Consider the following 10,082-nt stretch of genomic DNA (forward strand, 5'->3'; position numbering starts at 1 on the left):
TGATTACTGAAGCTGTACTACTTAGCCAGTATAACTATTATTTATATGCTATTTAATGATGGGTTTTGTCAACGTAACTCGAAGAGAGATGAGATGGTAAAAAGGTTCAAAATCCCCTTTGAAACATCACTCTGTCATCCTTTCTCTACCAGTCAGGGGAAAGGATTGGAGAAGTAACGGGGGACTCTTTAAATAATGAGATCATTACTGCATATGATGCATTCTTGTGTTGTTTTCCTCTTTCTTTCAAACCCCACAGAAGGGCTGTACTGAAAAGTAAAAACCAAAAAAGAGCCTATCAGCGGAAATGCAGGGGTAAAGAGCAGCTCTAACACGGCGCTGGCCTAAGCGTCAGGAAATGAAATAAAGGCAGTTCTGAGGACCACCTATCCCAGTTCCCAGGTCTGCTCAGTTGCCTTAACTGTGGAAAGCCTTCGTTTTCTATTTTATAAAATGAGATTAATACTTGCCCCGTTTTTGCCTCACAGAAACACACATAGGTAGATAGATAGATAGATAGATAGATAGATGGCTGGTACAACCAGAACGAAATCTAAAAGCACCCAAATAATAATTCCATGTAATCTCACTTAATCTTCACCTGACCCAGTGAGGTTGGCACAAGTACTATCTTTATTTCACCGAAGAGGGGAGTTAGTCTTAGAAAGACCAAGGAACTTGCCCAACGTTATGAGCTTTAATAAGTTTAGACCCAAGACTTGAACCTAAGGGTTTTGGCTCCAAAGTCTGTGCATATGAGCATCTGTGAGCTAAGAATAAACAAGCCACATAGATGTGGTTTTATTATTCCTACTATAATACCCTAGAGGAAGTATTTCAACTTGCAGTGGACAGATAGATACATGAGAAAAACTTATATCTTATAACCAAGTCTATACTTGAAAATTTTCAGAAATCATGATTTTTGTTTCATGAACTGGTAGAAACCAGAGTTAAATTTAATTAAATAAATTTAAAGTCTGTGTTTAAAATTTTAAATTTAATTAAATGAAAATATATTTAAATTTTAATTAAATTTAAATTTAAAAATGTGGACGGCTGAGAACTGTTTATGGTAAGATATTTTTCTGTAGTGTTTGTAGGTCATATCAAAGCCTTCTGCGTTCTCCCTTGGAGTGAAAAAAAGAGAGAAAGAAAGAAAAAACAATCATAAAGTTTGACCTGGTGTGAGTGGGGGAAACAAATACGTTTCTCTAACAAATGGTGAAGGTGCGCTAGCTTCTAAAGCTTGAGTGAAAAAATGAAAGGGGTTAGTAGAGCACTAAAGGATTGGTGTCGGGGTTTGTTGGTGGAGAAAGAAGCAGGGTGATTAAACCCCCGTGGGTGTTGAAGGGCCAGGAGCACACTGCTTTAAGGCAGGCCGTATCCTGAGCCATCTTGGTTTTGTAAGCTTTTAAATTGTGGACCCATTGATGGAGGGACAGATAGGGAGGAGATTCCAGGTCTGTGCAAGCCAAAGCAGAATAGAGGCTCCACACCCCACCTGGGGGCACGGAGGAGGGGCTGGGGCCCCGGGGGAGCCGGTTACCGTGAATTGAGCTCCAGCGATGTCGCGGAGATGTCAGACAGGTGGTCCCCTTCCAGCCAACACCCAGCCACGCCCGAGTTCAGCCAGGCCGATCGAGTTCGCCGCTTCTTCTTTTCCTGCTCCTTGCGTTTTCCAGGCTTGCTTTTCTTTTTCTTGCCGGGTGTCTTCAGTGGCTGCTCTTTGTACGTCTCCACCTTGTTGGTTTCCTGAGTCAAGTATCTGCCCTCATCGTCAGTCCCAAATCGGACGGGGTGGTTCTTGGTATTGGGAGCGGGCTTGGAGTTGGGGGACACCTCCGAGGTAGCTCTGATTTCAGCTGTGTGGATTTCCGCGATCAGATGGTGAAGGAAGAATCGTCGCCGTAAGTCTTGGATGGACTTCCCCTTGTCATGGAGAAGCTGGTGTTCAGACACAGCCCTTTTGCTTTAAGGGAAAAAGAACAGGAGGGGAAGGAAACAATGACATTTTAGTAGATGGCGGAGACCACAAAGACTCGAGGAAAGCCCTTTAAATTGTCTAGTTGAGCCGATACAGGATACAAACTAAGCTGGAAGAGCTGCAAGCCGACTGAGCAGGGAAGGGGCGAGAGCGGAAGGGAAGAGCCGGCCGTTAGGAGGCTCCAGCTCCAGCCTCAGCTGTGCGGCTCCCTAGGTCTGTGACCTTGGTGAGAACATGACCATTATTGGGCCTCAGGGGCCCCATCTGTTTAAAAGGAAAGGATCAGATTCTGAGATTTCTATGCTGGCGTCTCAATTTAAAATATTATGATTCAGTTATTCAAAGAAATGGACAGAAACCTCTGGGCTTTTCTCCCCCACATTTTTCAGAGTTGTGTTGGGGAAATAAATCCAGGTGTCCTAGTCTGGGAAACAAAAAGGTGGCTGATTTCACCTGAGTACTCGCCCCAGGCATACTTGTGCATGAACAGGCGTGCATGCACACACACTGCTCCCCACTTGAGAGAATAATAATAATACTGAATCTCAAAGAACAGCAAGCTCTACTAGTAAAAGCAAACAAAGACTGAAAGATGAAGTGAGCTGTGAAGCCTGTCTAGGAAACCACCTGACTAACAGACTGAATGTGAACATGATTGATATTAGACTATGGGCTACCAAGAACCTATATTTGAAGGCCAGCTGTCAGAGAGAGCATGCATAATTTTCTGTAAAGTAGTGGGTGGTCTCTTTAAAATGACTTTGAGTGTTTAAATTAAGTGAGATCATTCTATTTCATCTGTGCGTCTTTTTTTTTTTTTAATTTAGAATTTCAGAGGGTAATATCCTTAGTACTTAACTGAGAAATTCACTATTCTATTTGTTCTTTGTCTTAAAAATATCCCTAGAAACAAATATGATTTTTCTATTTAAACGACACTCTAATGAAAATATAGTGAAAAAGAATAAACTAATTCGCTATCAATTCTTTTAGATAACACCCCGACTCTTGCTTAAATGTCCATTCATGTATTCTTGTATTATTCTGTGTGTATTTGTTAACCAAATCTAAGTATTGCATACATGAATCAGTCATATTATGTCTGCTACAACTATGCTGCACCTAACTCCAATTTCGACCACTGAAACAACTCTCCAAGGTGGCTCATTTTCAAAAGTATCTGAAGGGGCCTTCCCTGGTGGTGCAGTGGTTAAGAATTCGCCTGCCAATGCAGGGGACACGGGTTCGAGCCCTGGTCCGGGAAGATCCCACATGCTGCGTAGCAACTAAGCCCGTGCGCCACAACTACTGAGCCTGCGCTCTAGAGCCCGTGAGCCACAACTACTGAGCCTGTGTGCCTAGAACCCGTGCTCCGCAACAAGAGAAGCCACCACAATGAGAAGCCCGCGCACTGCAATGAAGAGTAGCCCCCGCTCGCCGCAAATAGAGAAAGCCCGTGCGCAGCAACGAAGACCCAATGCAGCCAAAAACTAAAAAAAATTAAATTAAAAAAAAGTATCTGAAGGTATTTCACAGGGCTGCATCCCACATATTGTCATTCCCCTGACACTACGATAGATTTATCTGGTCTCTTAGTATTTTCATTAATACAACTTTAACTCCTCAGAGAAATATGACTATAATAAATAGCACTCTCCTCATTTTACAGATGTGGAAAGTGAGGTTCAGAGAGATTAAAGGCCTCACACTTGCTCACATGATGAGAACAGGCAGAACCAGTCTCCAAAGACGAAGTCTTTTGATTCTAAAACCAAGATTGTGTTATGACTTCCTCAACCCTTTCTCTTGCTGGAGCTGAAGTGTATGTTGAGGAAACAAGAAAGGAAGGGCATAAAGAGCCTGTGGTAGGACCCATGGCAAGGGGCACATGGACAGCAATTTATCAGTTTCCTTGAAGACCAAGCTTGTCCCAAGAAGTACATTTTCATCACCAGAATAACGAACCAGGATTCCTAGAGTCTGGATTATCACTGGGGGAATGAGAGATTGTCTAGTTATATTGTGAGTCCCAGAAGGGTAAGGCATGAAAACACAGTCATTATTTCTCCGGACCTTATAGCCAGAATACCAGCTTCCTTTCAGCATTTTAGCGTGCGCACTGACTTTAAGCCATGAAGCTTGTGCAAAAAAGACATGACTTAATGGAAAGGAATTTAACAGGAACCTGGTTTAAATGAGGCATGAAGGAGTCTCTCTTCCTTTTTGAAGGTGCCACATGTGACTAGATTAAAATTCACTTACTTTGTGGCAGTAGTTAGTATCCTGGAAACTTTTAATAACCTACAAATTGGAGTCTTTGCTGCAACAGATTTATATTGTCTAATAACATTTTTAAAGAATAGGACTGATATACTTGCAAGTATTATAAGTATTGCAGTTTAATAAGTATCTTTTAGCAAAATGTCACGTTAAAGAACGAAGTTCTTAGGCGTGATCAATTATACTATATGGAGCTTTTATTACTTTCTCAATTCCTGGCAGATAGCCACCCATCTGTATTGTTCTCCAAATGTATAATACAGCCTATTCTAGCTTAACTCGGGGTCAAAGCTTTTAACAGTTGGTCTGTTCTAATCAAGCCACGGTTGCTCATGCCTCCTCTGACTGGCATATATGCCTGTCATCCTGGCTAGCCTGTCAACTGTGAGTCATGGTGCCTTCCTAACTCAGGCACTGCTCTTTCCCAGGATGGTTCTCATGGGAAATGGAGTGATCATTCTATCCTCTGTTTTATAAAAAGCCTACAATATGGCACAACTTTGTCCAGATTAAAATAGTACATCTTTCATGGGGTACAAAGATTCTTTCTGCCTTTTAGGGGTAATTATTAATATATTAGAAAACACAGATTTTCTTAAATGTTAAATCGGAAATGCTGTTACATAATTTACTTACTAGCTCAAAGATGTCTGCATTTAAAATATTGTGAAGAATGAATTTCTGATTGAGCAACTACATTAGAGGATCAGGAATATAATAGTATCTTTATTGTCAACAAGAAATAAGGTCCATGGAGTGTTCTATTTATTTTCCAAATAAGACATTAACTGAGACAAGGGGAAGTGACTAGCATGTACAAACTAGATGTACACGGGTGGTGGGCAACACGTTCCAATTAGGGAGGCTTTCACTTTAGATAATTCTGAACTACTTAAGTTGTAAATATGGCCTCAGTAACAGTCTGTTACTTTATATGTCTGTAAACATTGCATAGCACAATGGTTCACATGACATTTATTACATACCCAACATGGAAAAACAAGTATGCTATGTTCATGGTCTCCTTCGATTATTATTAAAAAATGCAAAAATGTGGAGGAAATGCTTAACACAGATAACTCTGAATTCAGTCAAAATACAGCTCTTCTGCCTTAAAAAAAAAATCACTCTCAAGGGAGTTTTCAGGGAAGAAGATTAAATTTCTAAGGAGCTCTCATGGAGCATAGGGAATAGCTGGAGCGATGGGAATTCCGTTTTCAGCACAGGAAGAGATGGCGTGCTCGTGCTGATGCTAGGCTCCTAAGGAAGGCATCTGGGTTTGAGAAGAAAAGTTCTGTGGTACATGGAAGAGTCAGGGTTAGGGTGTTCGAGTTAAGGTGACTCACCAGAAGTCCCTTCCAACCCAAATGACTCAGTCGAAAGTTATGCTTTTCACTAAGTGGAATAGACCCAGTCTGGCTCCCAAGCAAATCAGTCAATGATGTTTTAGGTTTCTGAATCTGCTGGGGTTTTCTTTCTAAGTTAAACACAAAGACCGCCACCTGCCGAAAGCCACGTAAATCTGGACAAGAATGTCCGCAGGTCTCCAACTTACTCACGCTCTAGACTCATTAAGTAAAGTCTTTTTGGACTCACAGGTCCAGAAGGTTCACAACCTACATTGCCATGGCCTGGGAAGTGTTATTGTTGTAGTAATTTCCTCTCCCTTAAAAGTTAGCCCTTAGCTAGAAAACATCTAAAGCAGTTTCCCTAATACTTGGTGTGAAAAGTAATCGGGGAGTAATATGATTTGATTACATGTTAAAATTTCTTTCAAGAAGCTAGGTTGATCTGTCGCAATAGTAGACTAATGTTTTGTCTAGCATACAAAATTTACTGTTACTTGGCAATAATGCAAAAATAATGACTTGTTTTTTTAAACTCCATTTGGCTGCAATAATTTGATGAAACTTTTTATCTGCTGATGATTTCAGCCTCCATGAAAAACCATGGCTGTAATGTGATGATCTATTAGCCATTAACTATAAGAATGTTCTGTGGTAGTTTTATAACCATCTGCTGAGTGTGAGTGTTTAACTGCAATATTGTATTTCACCCACAAACAAAACTATAACAGAGTCTCTGGCTGCTAAATGGTTTCTGATGTGTCTTTTGCAAGGTGCAACAAGGAAGGAGTTAAAAATAGCCTTTAGGACTAACTTAGCACTATTTTTATGCCATAACTGTAGATTTAATCATGGCCCATTTACTGTTTCTCAAAAGAGAAAGCAGGTATTTCTTAAGCAACTTTAAAGAAAAAAATTGGCTCTGTTCCAAGACAGTATTTTTTGACCAAATAAATACAGTATTTAAGTGTGCTTTTAAAAATTTAGTCTTCATCTATATTTATATATGGATTTTACATAACTGAATTAAATACAAGTTTCAAAATGAGCAAAAAGTCAATACAATTTCCAGAAATACATCAGCAAAATGTTGATTTGAAGAATACAATGCAGCTTTATCTTCAGCACAATGTTCTACACAATTTGCCTTAGGAGATTCATAATAGATTTTCATTTTGGTGCCAAGGTTCAGACATGTCTAAAGTAATTTCATTTAAGGATTTTCTGCTTTAATAATAATAGACCAAGGACACATTATAAAAAGTTGCCTTTTTGTACACCCTTGGGAATTTCCAAGGAAGCACCAGGAACTTGATTGTAAGTATTAGATATTGCTATTTTTATTGTTAGTGTAAAAGTTCTCCTTAATTCCTTCACCAGAGGCAAACTTGTCTCAGTTCTCAAACTTTATGGTTTTCCCATCCTGAACACCGAGAGCGCAGCTTAAAGATCACCCAAAGATGGTCTTACACACATTAATGAACTGCTAGGTCCAACGGATTATTAAGCTAGTGTATTCGCCCACTCTTCCAACTTTTCAGTCACACAACATGGTGTTATTTCTCTGGTGTGCTTTGAGGTATGATTAGTTTAAAGTCAAAATTATCACCAAATGAAAAGTCAAAGAATTTTAAAGTCAAAGAATCACCAAATGAAAATGCCAAGATACAAGTTTTCAGTCTACAGTGCAAATATTTGACTCCAGATTAAAGAGCTGTTAGCAATAATTCCAAGGGGGAAAAAAAGTTTCCACACCTAATATTCATTTTGGAATCAAGCACTCTAGCGTTCTTGAACGGTATCAATACCAATGTTGGAGTTGTGCCATTGCAAAGTTGTTACTACTTCATTATATAATATGCCTACATTATGTAATGTGGTCCATTTTATATGCTTAAAATTAAGTCATTCATAATAAAATTAGATGTAAAGTTTTTGCTTTTCACACAAAACCTGCCACCCACATGCAGTATGTACGTATATATATACAAGTGCACACAGACATATGTCGCCTGGATCCCTCAGCTTCCTCCGAGTTATCTAAGTCTCTTGCAATCCTCACAGTTTCAATATCTTCCCAGGTCCTGAAAGTAACCCCCCCTTTTTTTTTTTTTTTTCACTAAAGGAGATTTCGCCTGGAGGAGATTCTGTAAAACGCTCCCTCTCATGGAAACACAAAAAATTTGTCTCTTGCCTGTTTCCCCTTGAGGTTCAACCAGTTCTCCCGCCGGGTTTGAGGAGCCGGGCTCAGCCCCGGGCAGGTAGCGGATCTCTCCGCTCTCTAACCCGGGCGAGGAGCATCAGTGACCGCGGCGAGCCCTGGGCAGCGCCCCAGCCTGGTGGCCTCTCCCCCTGGACTCCCCAGCCCTCACCCGGCGCCCTGGGGACGACCGGGCACTTACAGTCGGCGGCCGAGCTCCTCCACCGAGCGCCCGCAGGAGGGCACCGAGTAGCTCAGCAGGAACACCGCGACGCTCCACTGCTGAACCAGCCTCCACAGCATCGTATCCTCTCTCTCTGGGGACCTGCAACGGAGAGCAAAGGGGCCCGAAGTGTCAGTGCGGCATCTCCATCTCCCCGCACTACCCCGCTGCGCCCCGTCAGCCTGCTCTCAAATGGCCTCTTCAAGGGCATCTCCCAAGTTGCAAAGAGGAAGAAAAAAAACTTTCTCTGGAGCCTCTCGGCACTTACTTATTTAGGAACAAACTACTGTGCTTTCTCCAAACCACACAGGCAAAAAGGGACCAAAAAGAGGAAGAAAAAAAGAGAAAAATCAGAGGCGCCTCCTCCGAAATAATAACCAAAATGAAATGGGTTTATATACGTATCTATGATGAGCAGCGTGTTTACACGTCTCCCATAGCAATGTCTAATTAATCTGGCCGGCAGTATCTTGGGTTCGGGGAGCAGGGCTAACCCCTTGTTAAAAAAAAGAGAAAGTTTCCCCTTCCGAAGTCTGCTTCTTTGCGAACTAGGCCGTCTTGTTCCAGGGCCACTTGCAGCGAGACCCACATATATATACCTAGCTGTCTGTCTACCTCCTCTGGTGGGCTGGTTGCTTCCGGAAAGTTGATTCCACACACCCTGGGAACCAGTTTCAAGTGCGTGTGTCGTCGATCAGGAGGGCCAGGTGGCGGCGAGGGCGGGTTAACAGCGGCGCGGAGGGGCGGCGGCGGCCTGAGCGAGCGGCAGGGCAGCAGCGGCCCCGCTTCACGGCCGGGGAGTCATGCTGGCCGGGCGGCGCAGGTTGGAGGAGAGTTGAAAGCCGAGCAGGGGAATGTTCACACGCTCGCAGGCAAACCTGCCGGAGAAGTGAGCGAGTCGCAAAGAGGTGGCGCCCTAGGAACGCGCGCGGGGCGAGCGAGGGCGCGGGCGCGCGGGGGGCGGGGGAGGCGACGGGCGGCCGGAGCGACCGGAGGGGAGCCCCGAGCCGGGAACGTCCCGCCGGCCACGGGGAGCACCCCTCCCTCCCCGCGGCCCCCGGCGCTGCCCGGAGCTCCCCCGAGCCCCACCCCGGAGCGCTGGCCCCGCCGCGCCAGCCCGGGGCCGGGGGCGTGGGCGGATCCGCACGTTCCCGCCGGGTCCCTCCGGCCCCGGACCGCTCCGCGGATCTGCGAGCCGAGGTGCCGAGGGCGTGCGGACCGCCCGGAGCAGCCACGACCCCCGTCGCGCAGCTGCAGCCGAGCCCCGCGGGACGCGCGGGCGCCCAGGCCGCCGGGGGCGGTCGGCAAGGAGGAGGCCGAGGAGCCGGGGCGGAGAGCCCGGGCGCCCGGCATCCTCGGCGGGGAGGTCGCGGGCCTTTGGCTAGTGCCTTTTAGGAGCCTTAAGCCCGCTTTGGGAGCTCCGGGAGCGTGATGGGAACCCGCCTCCCTGGCCCTTTCCTGGCACAAGCTGAGTGGGGAGTGTTGACTAGGCAGGGGGGAATCCTTCGCAAAGAAGAGTAAAAACGGTTTCAGACTTCAGGTCGAGATGGCATTTCTTGCTGTCTCAGAACAGCTGAGGACATCTGGAGCCTGTCCAAGAAAGCCCGCGCACAGGATGGAGACCCCCTTTTGAATTGCAGAGGGGGACCGAAAACTCCTGGGGAGCGCACACGGCCCTTCCGCCCACAGACAGGAGTCTAACCCACTCTTTTCCCCGATAACCTACTCTGTTCCCCGCCCCCCCACCCCCACCCCGCGTCCCCTGTTACATATTCTAGGATGACTCTATCCTTGTCGCTTCAGCCTGCAGAAGCAGCGGAGCTATCGCTCTAAGCTGCTCTGCCTCGGAGAAGCGAAGGGAAAGCAGGGGGTTTTTCCCAAAACTGTTGGGCGGGGAAGCAAGACTGCTCTGAATTACTGGGCAGTATCGTCTAGGGAGGGCTTGCAGCGGATGTGAACGCCCGCCCCACGGACTCCTCTATCTTTCGGAAATGAACCCGGGTGGTTGGGAACCATTCAAGAGATGTTTGTCTTCTAGACAGACAA

The 10,082-nt window shown here is 45.1% G+C and overlaps 1 protein-coding gene across 1 annotated transcript; it reads right to left on the reverse strand.

Moving 5' to 3' along the window:
- Positions 1 to 204: 204 nt before the first annotated feature.
- Positions 205 to 8,116, reverse strand: PTHLH (parathyroid hormone like hormone). The gene is given in 4 exon segments (XM_068561192.1): positions 205 to 247; positions 249 to 269; positions 1,550 to 1,972; positions 8,016 to 8,116. Coding segments are annotated over 4 exon segments (588 nt in total).
- Positions 8,117 to 10,082: the final 1,966 nt, after the last annotated feature.

This window comes from Eschrichtius robustus, chromosome 13 (genome assembly GCF_028021215.1).
Source record: "Eschrichtius robustus isolate mEscRob2 chromosome 13, mEscRob2.pri, whole genome shotgun sequence".
Lineage (NCBI taxonomy): Eukaryota > Metazoa > Chordata > Mammalia > Artiodactyla > Eschrichtiidae > Eschrichtius > Eschrichtius robustus.